Source organism: Tyto alba, unplaced genomic scaffold (genome assembly GCF_018691265.1).
Source record: "Tyto alba isolate M040663 unplaced genomic scaffold, T.alba_DEE_v4.0 Super-Scaffold_10, whole genome shotgun sequence".
In the NCBI taxonomy this organism is placed as follows: Eukaryota; Metazoa; Chordata; class Aves; order Strigiformes; family Tytonidae; genus Tyto; species Tyto alba.
Genome location: NW_024881262.1, coordinates 9,102,367 through 9,128,537, shown reverse-complemented (window position 1 = coordinate 9,128,537; position 26,171 = coordinate 9,102,367). Strand labels below are relative to the sequence as shown.

Here is a 26,171-nt window from a genome sequence, read left to right as displayed (position 1 = left end):
TCCTCGGGGGGTGACCAGAGCTGGCAGGGGCCGCAGTTCCGTCCTACAGGGGCCGGGCGCTACGGCTGGGAGCGCCAAGGGCCGGGCTTCCACCTCCGAGCGAGCTGCCAAATAACTTACTAGAGCAAAGGGGTAATATTTTTTTTTTTAATAAATAACTGTAGAACACATGCGTGTAAAGTTTTATCTTGATACAACGTCCATAAAAATGCTCCAGGCAAGGAGCATCCCTACCCAGCTGTCACCCCACACACAAGGCAGCTGGACTGTTACGCGTTTTTGGATTTCACAGTTTTCCCCCCAAAGCCTTGAGATTCCTCATGCAGCCTGCTACTGCAAGTTCCCAAAACACCATGCTCATGCTAGCACAGTCAGAAACAAACGCCGAAATACAGTGTGGTGAAAACAGTTTTCATCTTCAAATAATTAACTGTCTCTAGCATTAGATTTTATATCTATTTCTTTTCAAGATAGCCCTTATTTACTGGAAAATAGCAAAGCCCTACAGCACAGTTGTCAAGTCGAATATTTCATTTAGTCATGTTAATACTTCCATAAAAATATATAGTCAGGAAAGGCTTTTTTCTTTTAAAATAAATTATGTTTAAAAAGTCTAGTTAGAAAAAAGTAGGTGTTACATCATTGCAGATGGCAACAGCCAGAACATTTTTTTTTTAAAAAGAGGCTTTGCAGTGCTGGAGGGGAGCACAGGTAACCTACTGCAGCCCCCCCAGGCCGCAGCAGGACCCCAGGGCTGCCAGGGAAACTGCACCAGCACAGACTGTCGGACCCAGCCTGTCCCTGCACCCTACAGCCAGCAGGGGCTCGGGGTCAAGCCCGACGCCCTGAGCTTCCCCCCAGCGTGCAAAAACAAGAGTCAAGACCCTCTGCCCAGCAAATCCTCCCTTACCTGGATGCCAGCGTGGTGGCAGCGACACACGCGCCTGCAGCTCCCCTGAACATAGGTTCTAGCCGTGCTCTCATGGGCAAAAGACCATTTCACCACTTTACCAACTGCAAAAAATCTGACAGAGGTTGAAATAGGTTTATCTTTACTTCAATCAATGCCATCTTGGCTAAATGTCCTCGCCTGAAGGGAAACCAGAGCCCACTGCATTTCATTAGTGAAGGCTCTGCAGTTTACTGTCATCTTTCACTTCCTTATGAGGAAGAGGAACTGTTGCCCAACCCAGTTTCACTTGCTTTCAAAACAAGCCGAGGGTCCTTGCCCCATGCTAGAGTTTGTACTGCCCTTCGTTAAACACACACACACATGAAAAAGCAGCATCCTCCATCCCTGGCTAATTCCTAAGCAGCTGAAATCAGGAGACCGTGATCACCGTGATAAGCCTGCTCTTCCTGCCTGAACTCCTGGATGCCAGGAAGCAAGACTTGCCACTGCTAAACACTGATGAAAACCAATAAGGATTTGGGTTTTTATTGTCAAGTGCCCAAAGAAATTTAGTGTTTTAAAGATAATTTTTAACCCAAGATCTGCAAAACAAACATGACACAGCTCTTCCGTTTGGTTCACCACCAGAGTCCAAGTTTTACAATAATTAAGTGTAATCAAAGTAACATTTAAAATAGAAATAATTTCATGTGACTCCACAAAGGAGAAATGTTATCTGTAAAATTTCTACTTTATCCTACAAAGGATCACCGGGAAAGTTGGCGACGCCGTTTTATTTACTCTTTTGAAGAAAATGTTTTGTAAAGCGATCTAGTTCATCCTCAAGGTGAATGGCTTTATTTCTGTAAAACAAAACAAAAGCAATGGATTTACTTCAATGCAGTAACGCCACAAAGAAGGCAGAATCACCATCAGTGTTTAATCTCTACTCCCCTAGTCCTGAAACCCACAGCGCTCGGGAAACCTAAACACGGGCTGTGGTCAGAGCCTGGGCCCTTGCGAGTGCGGGACCCGAGTGGGCTGTGGAAGGCTGCCCACCCTCAGCCCCACGCCTCCTGCTTTCCCGGGCCTGCCCCAGTTCCCGCCTTTCCTCCTCCCAGTGCCTGACCCGGGGCGGGGGCATTCCCCGGGGCTCCTCCCTGCCCCTGCGTGGGCACTGCGGGGCTCCACCTCCCTCCCACGGCGGTGGGGACCGCAGCCCCCGGCAGGGCAGCCTGCCCGCTGCCGCACACAACGTGGCGCCGGGGCCGAGGCTGCTCCCGCGGCCCCAAAGCCCCGACGGCGGGAAGTTTCCCTTCTGTGAACACCTCCCCGCGGGACTGAGAGAAAAACACTCCCGTGGAATGACTCAAGGGCGTACAGCTGCGCTCGCCTCCTGCGGGGAGGGTTCTTTGGGAAGGTGCCACCCTCATTTACCTGCACAAGATCATCATTGTTGAGGAAGCCACCTCTCCCACAGAATAGAGGGAGACAAAGGTAAAGGCAGTCTAAAAAGAGTATTTTTGGAGCTTTGCTCATTTACCTGGGTTGAAGCATACATTTATTTAACTTACCCAGAGCTGTTTGGTTGCAAGTAAAGATTGGTGCGTACTGTTCTGCGCCTGTGCCTACTTTGTTTCAACTTGAAAGGAACAGCAAGCACCAAGCTCAATGAATTTGTTCATGGCCAGTCCCGCCCAGCCTTACCTTAGCTGCTTGGAGCTGCTCTGTATGCTCTCCAACTGATCTATCTCTTTGGAAAGTCTAGCGATTTCTTTTTCCAGGTTTTTCTGGGTAATATCCACCTGCTGACAGAGCCGAGCAAAGGTAGTGGCCATTTCCCTAAATGGAAAACAAGTTTGTAATCATGAGCTACAGAAGTCTGTACTACAGAAAAAAAAAAAAAAAAAAAAAAAAAAAGAAAAAGGAAAAAGGGAAAAAAGTAAGTCCCATGCCATGGCCTTGCAGTGTGCAGCAGAACGCAGCAATCAAACTCTCCAGCTGCTAAGGGATTACAGAATAGCATAAAGCAGGAAAACTATGACTTCTTTAAATTAAGAAACCTTACATGTACCAAATGCACCTCAGTCTATGCCAACAGCACGTCTGGCGATTTTTCACTGAGCATCACCAGGTACAGGCCTGAGCTGGGGACTCTGGCAGCAGCACGTGCTGCAGAAGTGCTGCCGCGCAGCGCCCTGTGCCAGGCCAAGCGCCCTGCTCCTGGGGTCACCCCAGGTCCTACGTGATGCCCCAGCCAGGTGCTCCCACCCAGAGATCCAAGACTCCTCCTCACACAAAGGCAAAAAAAAAAAAAAAAAAAAAAAACAGTTACCACCCCGGGCCAGCAACCAGGCTCTCCCATGCGAGAGAAGACAGCTCCACTCCCCTCCACTTCCCCTTACTGGTTTGAGTCCAGCTCTTCCCCGTCCTCACACACACACACAGCTGCTGGACAAAGGGGTGAGTTTCTTTCCTCTGCTGAAGCTGAACTTTGTATTAGTAAAGTATCCCTGGGCTACACAGGAGAGGTGTTCTGCACCCTGGTGGTTAGAGGTCTCATTTAGCAGACCTAATTTTCTGAAATAATGTAATCAAAGCCAACTGTTTCAGCACGAGAGGCTGAGGGAGACAATCACCCAGACATTACATTGCAGAGGCAGGTGAAAAAGCATTTGGGAAAGAGACACCAAAAAAATGGAACAGTTCATAAAGGCCCTTAAATTCCTCTTCCACAGTGCAGAAGAGCCAGGACCAGCTGCTTCAGATTCACTCATACCAGCCAGGGAGGCAGAACCAACACGCACCGCTGCAGCGACTCAGGCTGATTTTGTGCTAATTACTGATTCTGTGCTAGTTACAAACAGCCCAGTTCAGCCTCCACTGGCACTGAGCCAGCTCCCCCCCTTCACAGTAAGGTGTTGGACAGTCGACACCGTAACACTAACTCTGACCCATACACACACACAGAGGTCTGTATTGCTCTTTCCAGGTGGTAAGTTCAAACTTAAAACTCCCTCATAATAAATGCCAAGGGGCACTAAAGCCGCCTTCCCCCACCACACGCACCCAGTCCCCGCAGTGCTGCACAGGCAGGATTTTGGATTTGCTATTTTATCCATGTTTGATACTTACTGTTGCACCTGATGGCTGCAATTAGCACTTGTAAGACTGACGATCATCTGCAGCTTTTCAGTAGCATAGTTTACAAACTGCTGTTTAAAGGCTCTCTCTTTTGCTTTAGTGGTCCAAGTCAGTCTCTCATAAAGATATAACAACCCATACATACTTAAGGAAAGAGAGATAAGTTTCCAGCCAACTGTTCTCCAAATCTGAAAAAGATGATTCTTCATTAGCTTAAGTTTCCCTACAAAATAAAATTTGTATTTTTCTAATCGATCAAATGGCCATTTTTCTAATCATCTTCACGGCCCTTTCACCAGAGTAGTTTAACAAAATATATTATTTCCATATTATTATTGCAGAGCAGTACAGCTACATTCAAATGAGCTGGTACCCCAGCAGCGTGGAGAATATGCAGGTCACAGACACCTCACTGCTTTTTCATGAAGGAGGAAGGAGAAAGCAAAGCTCCCACTAAATCCAAACTGAATGAGGCACCATCAAATCACCCTTTAATTCAGAAACTGAACGCAGACATATGGCATAGAGAATATATCCAACTATCCTCAGAGTAATTAGACTAATTTTCTCACTACAAACTGACTGTGGGTATCCAGTGTGTCACACACGCTCACCCTGCCCAGTGTTACTACACCCGTTACCTGCTTCCTGTTGCACCCCAGACAGGAAAGACCAGCTTAACCTTTGCTATCACTTCTAGTACACTGAATGTTGCCAATACTACTTGCCACTCCGCCAACAACGATGATGCTCATAGAGGTCCGTGATGTCAGTGAAGCCAAACTCATTACCAAAGGAACCATAAAATCATCGTGCGATACGCTCTCTGGAGTTGTGGCAGGGAGGCTGGCAGCAGACGGGGTGGTAGCTAAAGGACGAGGGATCTAGAAGAGTGGAATATGGCAGCCTAAGCAAAAAAGCATTAAGGAACTACACAGCAGACTAGTTTTATTTTCATATATTCAGGGTTTGATTTCCTTAAAGGAAACTCTTCAGGACAGAAATCTGAACAATGCTCGTGATAAGCAGCGGAGGTTTTGGCCGTTCCTTGCCCAACGGGGGACTGGGTTACAATAAGGGTTCTACGTAGAACTGGCTCCGCCATAAGGACCCAAAAGTTACAGATTAAAAGGTTACCCAAAGGGTTCAAATCCAAAGGAAAACAAAAACAGCTGCAGAAAGTTTAGGAAAGGTTTCTGTTCCATTCTAACCCTGAACATAATCCAATAAAAACAACCCTCGCCAAAAATATTTCACAAAGGGACTAAGGGAAAGTAGCAGCAAGGATGTAAATAGCAGAGGCAAATACAATAAAAATCAATACATTCTCATCAAGGTAAAACAAGGCACTTAAAATGCCAGCCTGATCTCTGAAGCACTTACTTGTACATTTGGATCTGCTAGTCCCAATAGTACTCTCTGAGCTTGTTTAGGACCCAAGAAACGGTTTACAAGTGAAGTCCATCCCAAGGAAAAGTGGAACATGATATCCTCTTGAAAATCCGCACACAGACTGTGACAGTTTAGATCATAGCTAAGGTCAAACCTCCTGCACGGAATTAGCAAGTGGAGCTGATTCTGAGCACCAGAAGGCAACAACGGCTTCAGATTTTCTGGAAATAAAACAGCATAGTAAAGATGAGTTACCATTAAAAGCTTTACAGCATATTCACAGTAGCATCCTTGTGCTGCTGAGCAGCTTTGCGAACTACAGGAATCTAAACCAACACATTTCTTTCTTTATCTATCTATTTATTTATTTACAAAACTGGTCTGCATTTTAGTAGTATTAGTCATAGCAAGTCAGGCAATTTATTGCTCTGATAGAAGAAACAGTCACGCAAAATCAACTGCTACAAAAAGCACCACTGGAAAAAACGGTCAAATCAACTGAAAGACCTCTATCAATGGTCAAAAGATAAGGATGGACTAAGTTAAAGTTGGTTTAACCAGTAGTTCTGTGGTGCCATACAGAAAAGGCAACGTTATTATATAAGATGACAGAAGGCTTCACATAATTCTATGATCTTGCTCCGATTCTTTTATTACCAGAAACAGATCAGAAGAGAGAGATGGATATGCAATAAAGTTACTGTTTATTTAAAAAAAAAAAAAAAAAAAAAAGAAAAGATTAGAAAGGTAAATACTTTGTGAAACTATCCTGTTTTGCACTCAGAATCTGGAGGGACCTAGGGAGAAGATCATACTGCAGAAACATAATTTAACAATTAGCGTATTTCATGTATCTGTTGCGGAAGCCAAGAGTTTAAATGGGTTTCTCAAAGGATTAGACAAGCTCCCAGAGGACAGGTTCATTATTACTTGCTTAAGCCATTAATCCAGATGCGGTATCTTGGCTCAGAAGTCCCTAAATTGGGGATGGATCACTATATTTACCCAGGTTCGTTATTCTTCTCCCCAAGCATCTGTTACTGGTTAATATCAGAGACAGGCTACTAAGCTGAACAGACATTCAGTTTTGATCTAGGATGGCTTCTTTATCATTTTATAATGTTAAGGGTTAAAACACGATCAGAAAGAAAATTCTTTTAAAAGCAAGTCTCCTTAAATTGTCTTCCTCTAAACAAAAAGTCGTAACATTCCTCCTTCCTCATCTTACCAATCATCTCCTGCTGCGACTGATGCATTGACTGATTGACTTCACTGGTGCAACGATCAGCCAGGTTCTTTCCCAAACCATCTTCTATATGTTTGTTCAGTTCCTGAAGTTTTATAAAGAATACATGCTCATCAATTCATATTTAGCTAATCAATTACATTATACAGAGCAGAGATATGTTAAACACTAAGCATTGTTATTTACAGTGGGAAGAAAAGAATGTTACCACGGAAATACCATGCTTTTAAATTGCATACTGTAACTGCAAACCTAATGGAAGTGACAGGGGGAAGATTTCTCTAGGACTGCAATCATTAAAAGGCATATAGAAAAGTCTGGTTTTTCAAAAAACATGACACCGAAGAGCATACCGCTACCACACTGCCCTGCAAAGCCTTTGCTGTCCTCATTTGATGGGAGCCAATTTCACTGCTCTGCACAAAGATAAGCTGATCTCAAACGCTGGACATTCTGCAGAGCCAGGACAGCAGAGACTCTCCTGACAAGGCTGGAACGCCTGGGAGTTACAGCAGCCATTCATTAGCAGCAAAGTCAAAGCATAAGAGGCAAACACAGGTGTATGTTCCTTTAAAATATTACGTTTCGAGGATAAATTTATAGACTAAAAACTGCCTTCTTAAAAAAAAAAAAACCAAACCTGAACAACAAACAAAAACATAAAGTGGGGGGTATTTGCAAGGTCATTTTATTTTTGGATCTCTTTCATTTTAGGAGTAGTGAAAATTGTTTAAGTAAGGTCTTTATCAGAAGTGAAAACTACAAGTCAGGATTGTCAGTGAATTGGTTTCAGTAACAACTCTAGTAACAAGACAGTTGAAACAAAAATTAATTTCCTTCCAAAAACAAAGCAGAAAATATTTTCAACCTTTTCCAGTTTTAGGTAAACAGACATATGCATGTCAGAAAGCAAAAATCCTGCAATGCTTAAACAAAGTATCACACAAAATGCTATGCAAATGATAAAAATGTAGAAGTAGAAATCAAAGGAAAGACAAACATCCTGGCTTCAAACCATGCAAGAAAACTTACTGTCTTATACAGCTTCAATACTTGAGGAGAAGGGTGAAAATCTGAATAAAATTCATCAACTAAAACTGAAAGTCGGCAAATCTCGTCAGTCATGGCAGAGGAGACCTGGAAGAATGTAGTAAATCCATAAAATGTTTCTGCTACCTTATTTACACCCAGAGTGAAAACAGGCTACTGCAGTAACTGATACCAGAAATGATTCAATTACCTGATAGTATGGAAGGACTGCCATGTTGAGTGTTTTTTCTTGTTTTGGTTTTGGGTTTTTTTTTTTTTGTTTTTTATTATATTGGAAAAGGAACATACTAGACATTTCAAACATACTCCATAAGATGGGTGTGCACCTAAAGAAGCTGCCTTACTGAAGGGACAACACTTGAATTTGGGAGATTTTTCATACCACCATAACTTACTTTATTTTCCACTTCCTCAGTAACATGTTTGATTTTTTCCTTAGTATCTTCTGTCAAAATGTTCAGCTGATTTCGAACAAAGTCCAATCTATCCTTCTGATCTTCTCGCTCTTCCATTGAATGGACTCTGACATAGCAGAAAGGAAATCACCATCACCAGCAGGTATTCTCCCAGTAATGAAACAAGCCCCATAACCAGGTATGGATCACCTAGCTGATGGTTTACTGAGCAGCCAGAAAGAATCCAAAGTGACACTGGCTGATCAAATCAGAGGCACTGCTTGAGAACGACTGCAATACAGATATTAAATTTACAGGCACATTTAAAGGCTGCACTGGTTGAACATAACTCCTATTACTGGGTTTTGGTGTATTTACAAAAACAGCATGTGGAGTTGGAATAGTTACCATTGTACGTAATTATAACTGAAAAAAAAAGGTGCAAGGAATCAGGGGCATTTAATAATTAGTCTATCCTGATTAAAAAAAAAAAAAAAAAAAAAAGAAAAAAAAAAAGGATAAATCAAATCAATCTGTCCTACTGCTGCTCACCAGCACCACTCAACTATTCCATAACAGTGACATGGGTCTGATGACCCTTGAAAGCAAAGGGGAGGTGCCAGAAACTAACCTTGTCACAAACAACTCTCTTCAGAAGTCCTTGATCTATCATTTAAGTAAAAATTGGTTAAATTCTAAAACAGTTCTACCTTGAAGGGCCAGCAGAAACATCAAACAGCAATTCAGATTAAGAAGGGTCACTACACAGGTTTTGGCAGGTCAAGTGACAGAAAGAAGTAGAATATCATAAATTTTTCAAACGTTTCACAGCATGTTTTCATAGGATCTGACAATGTGAGACAAGTTAGTATGTAAACACGCAGTTTGTAAAAGCTGATATATTCAGGAAGATGAGTGTGTTTGACAGGTACAGTGGAGTCTGTTGAAACATAAAGACGCACTATTAACAGACACAGAAAGGAGATGGATAGAAAGGATTAAACATGACAGCAAGTTCACCATGTACAAGAGACACAAGAGCTAACAACAGAAGTGAGGAAAAAAAACATACCTATGCAAGCCTCAGAGAATTTAGGAAACTATCAGACAGCATAGATAAGCTGCTATCATTAGCACTGAAAGGATCACATGAGTAAAGAGAGACTAAAGATATTTAAGGATCCAGCCTGGAAAGGGCCAGAGGCCAAGCCTCTGTTATCCTGGGCTCTTCTCATCTCTTACAGTATTCTAAGCACTTTCAAATTAGTGTCTACATCCTCCCATTTATTTTCTCAGTGTTACTGTTAACAAAACCCTTAGGTAAAGCAGGCCCAAACCACCTCTGAAATGCTGGATATAGCTAGAAAAACTTAAAATGTCAAAGATTTTTGAAAACCCACAAACTGCCTTTTTAACTGTAGGTCAGTAACGAAGAGTAACAAAGTAAACCAAGATCCCTAGACAAAAGTCACAGACAAAGGACAAGACTGAGCGGTGCAAGTGAACTGTAGGAAGACTGACACACCAGAGAAATTCTCTACTTCTTACCATGTGAGAAAAGTGAATTTTAAAGTCTGTAATGGCCCAAGAAAATCACCAGCATAGAAATGGCTCCTCAGAGGATCGGGATAAACCAAAGCCAAACAGCCCTCCAACCAACCTACCTTTTCTCTGCTGCTGCTACGTTTATGGCGTCCATAATGTTTTTCACAGTATCTATTATCTGTTTAGCTCTGATAGTGTGCTGTTCAAACTTGGTTTTCACGGCTGACTGCGAGATACACTCCTGCGAGGGGCCCAAGCCACAACACATTACTGCAATTCCATGCCAACACATTCAGGAATTTCACTGTCAGAAAGCACATGCTGCTAACTTTTACCATGAACTTAAATCAATGGGAAATAAAAAGGGAGAAAGTATATAGAAAATAAAAGGTAACAGAACTGAAATCTCAAATGAGTCTATAGCAGCAAATCTGCACCTCCTTGTTCATTCACAGTAATGTGCATAGGTTTTTATTCTTTTCAAATAAATTAATAGTGTAAAGAAAAAAGAAAACTCAAATGAATACGTAAGATAAACCTAGCTCTTCAGAAATTTTTTCCAAACTATATAGTCAGAATTATAAACGTCTAACACAAACGCTGGCAATATTGCCTGGCTTGAGTTGTCTCTGCTGCAACACATATTCTTCGTTTCAAGAAGCAGTTCTGTCAATAAAATTTGTCGTGCTCATGTCAATAGTTACCATCCAGGAACAGAATACACAATTAGGAATAAGAAACAAGGATTATCTCACAGGATAAAAGAAGTTGTTACGTAGTTCTTAAAATATTAGTTTATTTGCGGATTATTGAAGTGTTAAATGAATGGAGAATGCTCTAAAGATAATTCTTCTAATCAATCTTTAATCTTGTACAGCGACTCAGAAACTACAAGACACTGAAGAGATATACAAATATCCAATTTGGGCAAAAGCAAATCAGTTGTGATAAGCCACAAATTCAGACTTTTTCAAGCAACTGCACATCCTGAGTTATGTAGCCAATTAAATGCTGTCAGAATTCAACCTGCACTAAGTCACCACAAAGCAGCAACTTCTGTGTTTGAGGGAAGAAAGCAAGCAGCTTGTTTCCTTATACCAGATCGATGTTATTTTCTAAATTATTCTCAATCTACGGATGTACCTTTCATAGCACAAACAGGTTTAGGTTGCTTTTAACTTTCCTATGACCTTAGCATATGCTGCAATAACAAATTCCAGCTAAAAATAATAGATCAAAACAAAATAAATAAAATGGGTAAAATATATTCCCTGTTCCTCGATGAAGCAGATCTAGAAATCAGCAATGAAAGGCCAGAGTTTCATAAATATCAGCACATTGTAAGAGCTAGACTAGACACAGGGGAAAGAGTCTTCCCAACATTAGTACGCTGTAGATATAAGGATGACAGTCACTCACAACACAATCAGAAAATCCAAGTTAGAGCACTAGGAAAAACACAAAGGTTAGTTAAACGACTGGGAAATATAAGAGTGGGACAGCAGCAGTTTTGCTGTTAAACAAGTATTTATCAAAACAAAGAGAAAAGGTACTTATCAACAGCATAACCAAAACCAGTTACCTTCCAGCTCACTTCCAGTAGAGCAAAATAGTCTTTAAGTGCACACTTATTACATTCCTGAGCAGGGTTAGGGAAGGACTCTGCAGTAGCTTATTAATTCAGGCTCAGTTATTCACTCCAATTTACAGCCAGAATTACTATTCTACCCTGCTGCCTTCTCCACTCCACTCCTCCCCACACCACTTCTGTTACCAATTTTGCAAGGAAATTTGGGAAACACTACAACCTGAGGCATAGTGGGGTTCAGTTTTATGTAGAAAACCCACTAAGGACTACTGCACACAACACACCGTGCATGCACTTCTCTGCTGTTTCGATAAGGCATTTCTATGTATATCATTGCAAAATTTCACAAGATAAACAGACTGCTTTATTCCACGATATAAAAATTCAGAAATGATCCACTAATTCAACCCTTTCCTTTAAGACTGCGTATCTTTTTTCCTTTAATACAGCTGACATACATAGTAACATCACCTTTTTAAAGCTACAACACGAATCTTGAAAAAAAAAATCTTTATTTCACCACTGCTTACACACATTTCTAGTAATGCCTGGACCAGTTTTTCTTTTAGGAACTTTAATCACCTTGTGCATTGTAGAAAAAACATGTTGTATCTATTTCTGGAATACCTTTTGTCCTCACACAAATGTCTATATAAATGTAGTTACAAATCTTTCAAAAATGGTCCAAATTTTTCCCATATCAACTAGCACTGATGGGTTGTTTCTATATATATATTTTTTTTAAGATTCTAGCTATACTGAGCTCTTATCAGTCCTGGGATGGACAGGCTTTCCCATCAGGGAAGTGATACTAACATCAGGAATGTGGAAGTACTGGAAAAATAACAGTTCCTCTACTCAGCTCACGTGGAAAAGAGGAAGCAGCTGTCCAATTTTAGTGAAGACAAAAGCAGGGCAAGAGAATTCAAGAGGAACAAAACCAGCAGATACAGCCCATGGGAACATAGAACCTGTGGATGGGTTTATAAATGAGGTGATGAGATAGCTTAGAGACATGAACTGGAGAAAGAGCATGAGAGGTATCTGAAAAGACTGAGCAGGGCACCTGAGCAGGGACAAGGAGCTAAAGGCAAGACAGACAGACAGAGGCAGGGAAGGGGTCAGTGCTTGATGAGGGCAGAGGCATCTGTGCTCTCATCCCTTCTTTTTCACAGAATGGAATGTAATCCAAGAGTCCTGGGAGCTGCAGCTCCTCTGTCAGGAAACAGAGTAAATGCAAAGCACTTTAGCCAGCAGTACTTAGGCTGTACTCATGGCTATACAGCATCTGAATTTGGTCTAGCAGTGCATAAAGCATGGTGTCAAGCAGGATTTAATTCCCAGACTGAACACAGAAAATTCTACCTGATATACAATATTCTTCATTAATATATGAGGTGGTATAGCCTAGTGCTGGTAAACATAACTGATGACAATAACATGCTGATGTCAGCTACTTTATCAGCTCAAGTGACAATAATTTGAGTATTAGGTCTGAAGATTTCAGACCTGGTGAACCGTTTAAATATTAACTTTGCTTTAAAACCAAATGAAATGCCATAGTAACTTAGGAAATTGCTCAGAAAACCTGACTGTGAAAGCAGCTGCAACATCAGACACACAGAATTTAAATCCCTTTGGCAATCTTAATTTAGCACATGTTGTTGTGCTCTTTAAGTGATGCGATCACACTCCTATTCAAAGCCAGCCATTATTATTTCAGGACAAAACATGGCTGAGCAGGGAAAAATATTACAGAATCCACTTTCACTGCTGGAGTCAGAAGGTGTGCAGCAAATGTAACTGATAATGTGAAAGAAGAAAAAAGTTGTTTTAAGGCCATGCAGTGCTATCACAGAATTGGTTTTTGTCCTAGCCTCTGCCAAAGAAACTTGTCAAGTTGTGACCTTGTGATGGATGTTTCCCATTTCGGTGGCCAACTTGAGACTGTAACATCTCATTTACAGATGGGCTGAGCACTCATAGCATCACATAATTTATTAAGTCATACATCCACCTTAATCTTGAAATATCCTAAATGTTGACTGCTTAACTATAAGAGATTTTGGGTACAGCACATGGCAAAATGTGTTAAAGAACAGTAACTGATTGAGAAGCTTGACTTCCACTTTGTTTCCTACTGGTTGAAAGTTTCCTACTGCAATTCTAAGAAAAAAAAATTACAAACAAAAATGCATGTTTGTCTACAACTAGCAACACAAGCAAGAAATTTCATGCCTCATGGACTCAGGTCCTGCCGGTATTCTGAATCAATCATTTCAACAATTCAGTCATCTATCATAAGAGTGTGGATAGGATTAAATTTAAACTGTAGTCTGACATTTTCTTGCTTATGCAAGACTGAAGTAAGCTATTATTTGAACACCTTTTTGACATACACACATCATTATATAACTCAGTTTTGCTAAGGTCAAATGTGTGTGTTGTAATGAGAGAAGAAATACTTTTCAGAGGCAGTCTCATTTTTTTAAAAAATATACCGACCAAGGAATTACTGGTTCAGGCATGCAAGAGCCATTTTGAGCCTTTGCTGTACACAAACTACAGTCATACCTTTCAGGCTCATGTTGCGTGAAATATGCTGATACATACCACGCAAAACCATCGAGGCACACCCACGATACCTCCTTAAGATATCCAAGGATGGCTTTAATTAGTTATCAAATTCAGAAAGACCCATGGCTCCTATCCCAAAGAAATCACTAAACTGTCTAGCCAGTCCTACTTCTAAAGAAATTGTGAACTCTATGAATATAGCTATGCTGAGGTTGAAGGATGGATTCTGTACAGCAACAAGGATGCAAAAACAGTGTTGATGTTCAGAGTATCAGAGCCAAGAGGTAGATAATGGTGATAATTTCAAAACTCTGGCTTTAAAAATGCAAGTAAGTATTTAGATTTACATTGGTAAAACAGTTTCTCACTCTTTGTGTCTTGAATTACAACGATTAATTACAGAGCTACAACTTCAGAACAAAATAAGGCTTACTACAGCAAACATTTCACCAGCTCATGGTTGTGATACACCCTTTTCTAAGAGCATCACCTCTTTCTACGTAGAGTATATTGGTATTGAGATCTCAAAACACGAGCTAAAGAGTTTTGGTCCCTTCCCCCACTGAACAATACTTCTCTTCAACAACTACATGCTCTTCAAGGTGAGAAGAGATGAACACAACCCACAGATACAGCAAAGCTGTCAGAAGGTTTGAAAACTTTACACTCCTCCAGTTGCTAACATTGGTAATATTCAGTAAAATTAAACTAAGCATAAGCAAAAGCTACCTTTGCATTAAAAACAGGCAGTCTAAAAAGCCCATCCTAAATACCTCAAATATCTGTTCAAAATGTTGAAATTCCTGGAATCTTGTTTGAAATCCTTCAGCAAGTGCTCCACCTGTGAAACACAACAGACAATAAGGGAGAGAGCAATACCACACAGGACAGACTGTATCTCAAATATTTTTGTTTATCAAGTTTTATGGCATTTTTCTGTACTTGAGGAAAAGCAATAATTCCTACACACCACCCTCTGGCATTCCTTGGGCCTTCTGTCTCCTGGCACTCAGAACTTCTTTTGCTGAAACAAAAAAGATGCGATTCCTCGCTTCTACAGGATCAATAACTTTGAGCTCATCAACTAGAAAAGTCAGACAGCGCTCCATGTGCTGCCTACGCACCTAAGGAAAAGGTAAAAAGCTCATGAGAAGAAGGCAAAAATTGAGTCGTCATCAAATCACAACATCAGAGTCAGAAACAGATGCTGAACCACCCCTTAGTTAGCAGATGCCTTCTAATTCTACTGATGCAGCAGCTCCTTTTAACCATTTAAACAGCCCTGGAGGCAACAATACTTTCTTCTGTAATTGTCTGTATGTAAGTCAGATATCTCAGTCACTGGGGTAACCACCTCATTCCCCATATACAGAGAAATAAGTATCATCGCAAGCTAGCTGCCGTTGGAAAGATCTGAAGGGCACACCAAACTGTTACCATCTAACTCTGTACTTTGCCAGCTACTCAACACACGTACAGATGTATAACCTGTACCCTCAGGCTGCATTACAAATAAATACAAACATGTTTTAAAACAAGCTTAACTGTGGAAGAAGTAGTTTCTAAACAAGCTTCCCTTGCATTACCTGCCTGCATATATTGTAGCTTGAATTGCTGGTTGCTTTTTGCTCTGAAAAGAAATAAATTATTTCCATTGTACGACTGAGTAACTTACTCTTTTATTAATAAGACAAAGCTGGTGTTTTCATATTAATAACTGTATTACCTAGACAATTTACCATGCCTTTATGCATGTGGCAGCCTTTTCTTTATATACATGTATTGTAAAAAAATCAACTCAAGTAAGAGGCATCAAGTCACTCACGTCTTCCATATATTCTGGTTCTGATGCAGAGGCATCCCATCTATTATTCAAGATGAAGATGTTTGGCTTGGAAAGGCGTTCGTTCACTTTATGGAAAAAATGTTTTTCCTAAGAATTAAAGCACAAACAGAAAACTCCCCTGACATCCAAACCAGTCACACATTCTTCTGTAACAGATTCTGAAGTTAATCCAGCTTTTTAAAAGTTTATTAAAAAGAATTCATTAACATTAAAAACCACAGACATCTAACAGAAAAAAAAAGTTTATGATAGTTCAAAAGTCATCAAATGTCTTAAAACTAATGCCTATACTAAAAGCCTAAGATACTGCAAGCTTCTCTAAAAATAGGTACAAATACAAATTAAGAAAACTTCCAAAACAGTTTAGAAGACACTGGAAAATAAAGTCATTTTTCTATAAATCTATCACATCATTCACTGTCTTTTTTTTTTCCCTCCTCCTTTCACTCTTACTAGCACAAAACTTCCATCTCCTTTGATACTTCTAGTCCTCTATTAAATTTGTTTGCAATTGTGTGACTCAAAATACTGTCAGGGAAGAGAGGAAGGGAAAAAGAACACACAAGGCATGACTGTATCTGCTCATTCAGTTTTTTTAAATAAGATGCCTGGCTAAGACTGTGAAGTCTTCCTTATTTCAACTACCAAGATGCTCCTGTTCACTCTGCCAAATCTGGTTTCTGTATCCAGAAAAACATCCTCTAACTGTATTCTTCTACTAGGCAATGCCAGCTTGAACTACCGACAAGTTACATTTCCTATATGATGATGTATGTCTTGAGCCACAGGAAAAAAGTCATGGCTGAATGTTTTGATTTTAAAAATAAGACATGCCTGTACCTGAAAAAGTATTTAAGTCCCTTGCCCATACCTACCACCCATCACTGCTGTTTTCATAGCCATAATGGGTAAGTCGTGATGGAGTGAATCCCCACTCAGCACAGCTGAAACAGAAGAGATCTTTGTGCTGCCGTAAATTCTTGAATCTGCAACAGGACACCACTAAATATTCTGGATACAACTACTGGAGATACGTTAGTCTCCATCAGCCGGGGAGTAAGCATGTGCAAACAAGATTACTGTTGCAGAAATAAAAACTTTGTCTGAAGAGAATTTATGAGGGAGTATTAGAAAAATCTCATTTATGCAAAAAAGTCTGTGGCTGTATAGCAGCTGCCAAGTATTCTCAAGTCTGTTATGCTAAGAGGTAAAAATAACACCTAAGGAAGATGAGAACATAGTTATCATATGCTTTACCTGAAGGATAAAACTTGTGTAGATGAAGAAATTACCATTTGCCACAATGCAAAGCAAAATACAAATGCTTTAGAGCAGTTACATAATTGTTGAAGGCAACTTCATTTGTGTCTACCAGGCTGAAAAAATTAAAATGGAGAAGGAGTAAGAGAGCCGTTTGCTGCCTCAATCACAAAAAAGATCTACTTCCTTTCCCTCCAATGTGCACCCTAGAATCTGGAAATTGCCAGTGTCCGTTAATTAAAAGGTGCTCGATATTAAGTGAGGATTTATAGGCATGGCAACCAAAAAACCTGAGCAAGACTTTAATGCTTGAAGCAAACTGCAAGACTAATCTATTTCTATTTAGCAGCTTTCGGCCATGCCCAACAAGGAACAAAGATTGGCCAAAAATCACATCAGAAGAGTAACATTTCTGTGACGGGGTGTTTAAGATCAGGCAAACACAAAATTAACAGAATCTTCCACTAGACATACAGCCTATTTGACTTTCCTACATTCTTATTATCTCAGTCATCTTGTTTTTAATGGTTTATTTTCCTGAGCAAATAAGAGAACCAAATAAAACTTGGCATTTTCACTGTTACTTCACTACACCAAACTGAAATCTGGCACACGGGTCCCTATTGTTTCCGTGTTTCTATATCGTAGTAAGACATTCGCTGAAACCCAATCTTTATTTCTTCTTCCTTTTTTTAACTAAAAAACCCTAAATCAACTGAAGTATACACATAAACAACTTCTTGACTCCCTCCACACTAAAAGCCAAAAAGTGTCCCTCGTGAGATAATGGACAAGGTAAAACCACAGTTGTGCCAAATCCTCTCTTGGATGTTGTCAGAATTTTCTTTTCCCTTTTAAATCACATTCCTCTTGTATTTAAATCCCTGTGGATTCAGCTCGGAAGATAGAATTTAATGTTTTTAAACTCATTTTATGTTCTCAGATTTCTACCAAACTATTCTAATTTGCCACAATGCAAGGAATACTGTCTTTGTACATTCTTTATTGTATTAAAAATTGCCTCAATAATTACAAAGTTCAGACACTGAGTGTCAGAACCAGGCTCAGAACTATCAGAGCATGCTATTGGTCTCCAGTAGGCTTAAAAGCCTTCGGAAGATTTCTCAGTAGCATTATACTGCATACTGGCACTCGCAGTTCCAGTAACTCAGATACCTTATATTGACACTGTCTGCATTCACACCACTTAGATTAGTCAAAACTGGAGATCACCATAAAATTAAAGCAAATCTCTGGTCTCGTGTTTTGTATATCACAACAGCTCCTTTGGCCACCTTGCATGCTCTCCTACAAGTCATGCATTATTTAGGCTGCAAGGTATACAGAAGTCTTCTCTCTTGAAACAAGGCTGTATAGGATAAAGGTGTTAAAAGATCTTCAGCTCTCTATGTTGCTCAGAACCATGCAACACGAATGCTTATTGCTAGCATCTTTTTCAGAATAAAATACAGTCCAATGAGGGGAACCTGTAGCACTTGTCCTCATATAAAGGTGCATCAAGGGAATACACCCTCTTCTGAGACATGAACACATGAGGAGCAAGACAGAAATTCAACTTCCTTCACCTACTTTGTGTATTTTACTGAACTTCTGGATATGAAATACTCAGAAATTTACTTCTTTGGTAATACAAGTGTCTTCACCTGACAAATATCAACAAATCGCAAAGCAAGACAAGCACTACATCACCCATTTATCAAAAAAGAAACGGGGATAGAAAGGACAAATGTCATGCTCAAGTCAGAGTAAGCAAAGCTAGTAAGAAACTTGGTCTCTTTCCCTAGTGAGGGATATACACTGTCTCTTGCTTCCCAGCCCCAAATCCTATCCACAAGATCAAAATCCAGTAATTCATGGGAGCTTCAGTAAAGGCCTAAGAGAAGCCATTTCAGTCATGCAACTGCTGTATATTTAAATGAAGAAGTAATGCAAGATCATTGCACATCATACCGTGTTCATGAGAGTTGATTCAGAATTGGCAACCAAGACAAACACGTCAGCATCTAAGCAGAATTTGTCAATCCAGCTGTCCAGTTCTGTAGTGACATCTGTGCCAGGGCTGTTAAGAATAAAAACCACAAACTCTTTTACTCAGCTAAGGAGTATTTGATTTTTATAAACTGATAAAAATAGTGGGATTGCTTAAGGGCCTTGTAAGAAGATACAAAGCTTTACATCTCTAGGCTAATGTCTACCTCAAGCTTAAGGCAAACAAAGCAAAAGTTAATTACCATTTAGCAATCACTCACTCACTGGACCGTCTACTCATTCCAAAATGCCATTTCTAATGAATAAGCACGCAGACCATAATTGCCAAGAAAGTGACAAGCAGTCCATCAGAAATCCAGGACGTCTCACAGAATCATCTCCCTCACCATATTCCAAGTTTTAGATTTTAATCCAAAAGGACAGTTATTAAAATATTTTTAACCTTAATAAGGGTCTACTATTAAAGTAATATACTAGACAAGCTGTGCTGAGATTCAATAAGAAACTAAAATGAAGTTAAAACCATAGTGTTGTCAGTTTTTTAAAAATAAGTAGAATATGAGTATTAGGTCATGTTTGCAGCACCTCTATTTAGCAGCAAAAAAGATAGTTTTTCTTCTTCCAAGTAACCGTTCTCTCAGAATCCAGGATGTTTTCCTTTCCCTTTACATTTCACTTTAGCAACCGAGACTGTGCAGATCAAATCATATCTATGCAAGGATCCCTTCTGCGCTTCCAGCATATTTGTGCTATGCACATGTCCCCAAGGAGACAGCACAACTGCAAAAGCTTAGAAGTCCAGCAGTGCATCAAACCACCCAGTTCTCTGTGCCAGCCAGGCTGACTAACACAGGACCTGAATTTGTACCCCAAAATGACAAACTCCTATGGATTTCTAAAGTGTAAGATTAGGGATGCAACAAAAAGCACTACAATTTATCAGAATATACTCTGGGTGCTATGTGGCTGGATATGAAGAAATCATACTTACAAATTCACTCAAGTATGAGTGAATTACTCTAAAATTCAATCTATATTGATTCACACATTAGGTATAGATCACCTAACAGTTTGAAAAAATATTACCTCAGTGGCCAGGAATATGGGCATTTGACATAGACAAAACAACAGCTTTCACAATTCCTTATATACACAAACTGTAAGAAATACTAGCCCAACACATAGGCACACACAGGCAACAGTCACAATTATGTTTGGAAGTCACCCATTACTTTGAAATGTAGGCACGGCAACTCTTATCAGAAGCTTTTAAAAAAATGAAGTCCAGATAGCTTACACTTCACGTGATCAGTCTGAAGCATTTAAAGACAGAAGATGGGCAAAAGGTTGTTGCTGCAACAACCCTACTCACACTTCCATACTGTTTCTTTTAAAGGTGGTAGTATCACCAGCCAAAAGCTAGTCCCTTATTCAGCTCAATCACAAGAGACTTCTCTGTTCCAACTGTTACAAGGACAAAATCAGTGGGGTGATGACAGGTAGCAATATATACAAAAGAACAAACTCTATACTCTCAAAAGAAAAAAAACACACACACAACCTCTTCAATAATTTTGCAACCTAACAAGCAAAACACAATCAATCAGCCAGTCTCTCTTCTAAGCATTATAAAGGGTAATTTATTTAAGAAAACATTTACTAAAACAGAAAGCATACCTGTCCACTAAAACCAAATCATCTCTCAGCAGGGCACACTTTGACTTAGGCCAAAAGACATGGACGAGACAGCCGGCTTTCAAGTCTTTATCCATGTGAAGTGCATGAGCAAGCTGATTGACTGTCTATAAAGAGCATAAGGAAAAGACAAACGTGAATATGCACCACAAACAAGTCTGTGAAACAGTCTAATTCGGTTCTCAAGCAAACTTTGACAGGATCTATCTTGAACAGAGTTCATACTTCCTTCTGGAAAGTATCTGTGATTTTTATTTTTTTTTTTTTTAGGCTCTTCGACTCATCAGCATCTAGAAAACAAGTTGCACCTTGAAACTCTGACAGAAGCTTCTTTGAAGCCACAAAGTGGTATTCTCTACATAGCTAGAGTGTGTGATACTGAGCACCATCATGAATTTGTCTCAGGTTTAACGTATCAATGTGAGCAGTTAAATAAACTAAGCACCATAAGGCCAAATGAGAGGCACATTCCAAATCATTAACAAGTAACAGAACTTACCCTCAGTCCTATAAATCATTCAACATATGCTATGTTACCATGAGACATGCATTGTTTTTCTGAAATATCCAAGAAAACTTACAAAGTATACCATTTTAGTTTGTTAGTTATTTCCTCCTAAGAAAGAACTTAAAAACGCATAATGAGTTAGCTTCACATTTTACTTGAAATCACTGGTGAAAGACAGATCTTTTGAGAAACAGTTACTGTAAAAAGTAGCATTAATCATTCAAAAAATATACCTTGACACTCTTCTTTTCATCTGATCCTTCTGTCATAAGATAAGCCTTATCTCCATCTGTCCCTTCCACACTGAGAAAGCAGTTAGTTGTGTGGCCAATCCCACTCGGAAGTACCTTATCCCACAGCATTGCATTAATGACCGAACTCTTCCCACTGCTCGTTCTAGAGGGATAGAAAATAAAAGTACTTTTGAGTACAGCAGAGCAGCATTAAACGTACCTTTGTCTTGAACTGAATGCACACCCATTTCATTGCATCAGACCCACATACTACAAGCTGTTTCAGATGATAGAGCTTCAAGTCACTACATCACAGCTTGTCAAAAAATAACAGGGAGTTCAGGGCAAGTTCATCTAAAAAGCAATTCCAAAAATCTTTCTTGGTATCAACACTGCCTATCCAACCAAGAGTTTTCATTTGCATAACACATACTGGCTCAACAAGCCAAACTTGTACTGGTAAGTATGCTTTATCTAGTATATTTCAATCTGTGTAAGAAATTTGTAGAAGATACTGGCTCAACTTGGCTACACCAGAGAAAAGTGTCTAGCATAAAAAGATGCCTTAGATCAACTTGAAGTAATTGGTAATGCTCAGCACGCTGTCCCACACAAGGCGCAACCTGCCCTCCCCCTCTGTGCCAGCCTTGGCATGAGTGCAGGAAAGAACTGATTGAAAATACATGTAACATTTTGGGCATAATTATGTTCTGGTCAGACAACAATTCCACTTTCCTGCTCATGGCAAAGCTAAAGGAATTCCAGGGATGCTGGAAGAGGACATGAGAACGCTGCCTGACAGGGGCAGGGAAGGACTACCCTCTGTGGTGGCAATCAGTGGTGACTCCTTAAGGTGTTCATGAAATTATCACTTCAAAAACTTAACCTGCCTTTAGAGAAACATGTGATCACTACCAGTCAGAAAGGAACTGCTGCTTCTGATAGAAACTGCTAGGCATGAGATGAGGTGCAAAATGAGCACTGCTATACTACCACCTTCAGATATGTTTCAAAGCATTGCCATCTGGGAATTCTCATCACAGCCAGCAATGATAACTCAGAATAATTTAATGGATGCTAATCTCAACTGGATGAAGATTCCTACAGTAAGATGTGAAAAAAAGTGCAAAGACAGACCTCAAATTTCTTGTGCATAATCTTTATAATGTAAATGCTGTCTTGAGTAACGGAACTTAATCTTGTCCTTATTTCAGAAGGAAAAGGCAGCTAAATTAACCAAAACCCTGTTGATTAAAAGGAACTAGTCACCAACTCAAGATTCTGCAAGAGCTTGAAGTTCCCAGCAATGTCCTACTTTGCACTAGCCCTCAACCCCTCAACGATAACTATTTGAGGTTTAACTATTACACAACAGTATGAAGTTACATAGACTCTAACTCATTATTGAGCTGCTACTTCTAGAAAAATTTCAGTGCTGACTGTGTAACAGTTTACAAATTTATTCAAAATATCAGAGTATTAAATCTGTATTCCTGCTCTGAACTTCTGCCCTTTTCAAAAAAAACTTTCTTCACATATCACATCTTGTAAATGTATTCAACTTTTAACCCTGTGAAACATCAAGGCTAAGATATAACTGATTTCTTTATCTCAGATCCTTTTTTTGTTTTTCTTTAAATAGCTGAATTGTTCTTAGCAAAATGAAGGTAAGACCACTGTTGTACACATTTTTTTCCCCAATACTGTTACAGCATTTTTAGAAATGAAACAGGAAGATTTGTACTCCAGAAAAAATATGTAACCATATGCTTAAATTTAAGCAAAGAAAAATAAATCTTCCTGAAGCAAAATGGACTAACAGACACCAGACTAAACAGGCAGGTAAAGACATCTGAAAGCACTGGAACCATAGTCTTTTAGAAGGACTTCAATATTTTATATCTGACTTTGCATTCAGTAAAGCAGATTTTCATCATCTTTCTACACTCTCCAAACTTCACAGGAACAGAATGGCAGTTTGGCACACAGACATTCAATGGAAGTGATAAGATCTAATCAAAATTTCTCATCAAAAACTTAAGACTTTTCCACTAAGATAAGACTGAAATGCAAAACACAATACATATAAGCATAGACATGTAAAACCTCAGTGCTTTGGGTATATACACCTGACAGTATCTCATTAGAACATTTCTTATGTAGTGACACATTACAGGTGCAACAAATACCATTCCTTTTAAGTCCTCTTTTTCCTGAGGGAAAAAAAAAAAAAAAAAAAAAAAAAAAAGCCCTGACCCAAGCTGACCAAAGTTAAAAATTATCTAATACTGGAGATACTTTTTTTGTTTGTTTAGAACAGAAGTGAACTTAAATCACCCATAACTTGGGAAATGTTATCTAAATATGCAAATGGTTTGACATTTGGTCTGCAGTAATACCACCAGAGACCGTGAACTAGAACTTATCCCAATTAGTAATTCAGGAAAGCAGAAATTCATAAATTCACTGAGACTCATCTGTAAGCCACAGAGTACATTGTTGCTGTTATCCCTTATAATCACCACACAGATCTATCAGACTAATGATACAACCAACAAGGCAACCATCTCTAACAGTCTATTTTTCATCAGTTGTTTATGTACAGAAACATGAACAGCTCAAAGTTTAGTTTTTCAGTACCTGTGATCAAACACAAACAAAAGCTCTCAACAATAATAGTCCAGCAAAAGAAAAATTAACATACTAAATACACAAAACCAGCACATTAAAAAAGAAAAGCCATTCTCGAGAAGATGATGACAAACTCAGACTCTCCTAAGTCAAATAAGGGATTTGTACAGGGTAATGATTTTACAGTTTATCAATGAAAAACATGTAACAAGACATACATAATTAATCTACAGTCACGAAGCAAGATGGCATCAAAGAAATACTGAGCATCAATTAGGTAAGAGCAAACACAGTTTTATGTATTATATGTCAAACAGCAATTCTATGATGAAGCACTCATTCCAGTGCATTTCAATTAGAAATACGGACACTAAGCCCTGCAAGAGGGGGGGGGAAAAAAAAAAAAAAAATCAAATAAAGTTCTGGTAATTCCCTTCATTACCTGCCAAAAAATGCCACTTTCATGTGTCTCCGTGAAAGCACTTCACCGATGACCGCTAACTTATTTTTATACGCCTGTATTCTTGCTAATTCGTCTTCTGTTGCTATGTGTTCAAGCTCTGGGTTCCTGTATGTTGCTACACATAGAAAAAGAGTAACATTAAAGCAATCATTTACAGAGTATGTGCTTCAGGATACAAGATACAGATTATCAGTACTTCAGATGCCAACAAAGTTTTGTGTAAATTTTAATTATATAGCAGTAATAAAACAAACAAAACCCCACTACAGACACTGAGCCCTTGTCATTTGACAGCTCCACCACAAGCACTTGTGAAATCATGACATAAATCATGTCAGATCAATCAACAGCCTAACTGTTGAATTCCTTAAGCCTGTGAACACAGTCTGCTGTGCTGATCTGCCCTGCTCTTTACAACACCTCCTTCCTTCAGAAAAGAAAGCTGGGACCTTCCATGGATGCACCAGTGAGGCTGGGCTGTCTTCTCTCTGCAAAGCAAGCTCACTGGGTGATGAGCAACCAACTCCACGTGGCCACACACACACCTCCACATTGCTAAAACTTCTGAGGGTGTAAACAGTGGTTCTCTGCATTACATCATGTTGATCTACTTTCCTACTGAATAATGGGAGAACCTGTTTGTCCTTTCTTCTATTCAAAAGAAACCGCAACAGGACTATAAATGCTGGAGTGGTTAAGCTTTCACCCTCGTGGAAAGGAGGCCAGGCTACCAGCCCACGTGATGCAATCAGCTTTTCATACATGTAACAATCCTAGGCATTCCTGCTAGCCTCACTTGAAAAAATCAACATCAAATGAAAAACGTGACTCTTTCTGAAAGCACTTGTATACACAAACAGCCCGCTGACATATATCATAACATACATTGTGCTGCTGTAAAACACCCAAAGCAGCAAAGGCCCTTGTGTAAGACAAAAGCTGACCTTCCACAAAAGTTGCTCCTTCGGTGACATAGTCCAGCAGCTGGTCGAAAATGGCAGTGATTGTCTTTTTAGCTAGCACAAAGTGCTTCAGTGGAGAGACGGTAGCTTCTGCCATTATGCAACTGCAACGAAAGTTACATCAAAGTGAACAAGACACTCGCTACACCCATCCACGTGAAAAGTCACACACTTCTCACTCAGGCATTTAAAAAACCTAACCAACACAAAACCGAAAACCTAAACCACAATGAACGCCACTACGTTGAGTTCACATTGGTTTTATTACCCTAACTCTTATCTCTTCCCCCATCACACGCACCGAGAGCTCACGAGGCTCGGGGATAGGTTTAAACCGATCTGGTGCAGCCTGCCCTCGAAATACGAGGCTTTCCCCTCATAAAACGCCGCTCACAACCTCCCCAGCGCTGGGAGATCAGCGCCGTTCCCTCGGCCCAGCGAGGACAGGCCCGCGGCTCCCCTCGGCCTGCCCGGCGGGCCCTGTCCCCGCCGAGGAGACAGCGAACCCCGCGGCGGCAACAGCAGGCGGCCAGCGGCCCTGCCCGGCCCCGGTCCCTTATGGCACCGCGGCTCGCTCCGCCGTTACCCAGCAACCGCCGCGCCGTGGCGGGGCCCGACCCGCCGCCGCCGCCTCCTCCTCTTCCTCCCAGCCCGCCGCCGCCGGGACGGGGGCGGACATGGCTTCCGCTTCCGCCTCACCCCACCCCCGGGCCCGCCGGGGCTCGGGGAGGGGG

The 26,171-nt window shown here is 40.2% G+C and overlaps 1 protein-coding gene across 3 annotated transcripts; it reads right to left on the bottom strand.

Moving 5' to 3' along the window:
- Window positions 1-133: 133 nt before the first annotated feature.
- On the bottom strand, window positions 134-26,126 carry MFN1 (mitofusin 1). 3 transcript variants are annotated; one of them, XM_042796247.1, is made up of 18 exons: window positions 26,024-26,126; window positions 25,420-25,541; window positions 24,455-24,590; window positions 21,382-21,544; window positions 20,623-20,747; window positions 18,907-19,015; window positions 15,655-15,762; window positions 14,800-14,953; window positions 14,603-14,670; window positions 9,784-9,905; window positions 8,120-8,246; window positions 7,707-7,811; window positions 6,657-6,759; window positions 5,420-5,649; window positions 4,765-4,920; window positions 4,028-4,224; window positions 2,600-2,734; window positions 134-1,755 (listed from the first exon to the last, which is right to left on the bottom strand). In XM_042796247.1, the coding sequence occupies exons 2-18, from the start codon at window positions 25,532-25,534 to the stop codon at window positions 1,686-1,688; spliced, it is 2,223 nt and encodes a 740-aa protein (XP_042652181.1). In that variant the 5' UTR covers window positions 25,535-25,541; window positions 26,024-26,126; the 3' UTR covers window positions 134-1,685. The 3 variants fall into 3 exon arrangements, with proteins under 3 accessions (XP_042652181.1, XP_032862276.2, XP_042652185.1); XM_033006385.2 differs by lacking the exon at window positions 26,024-26,126 and adding an exon at window positions 25,739-25,998; XM_042796251.1 differs by lacking the exon at window positions 4,765-4,920.
- Window positions 26,127-26,171: the final 45 nt, after the last annotated feature.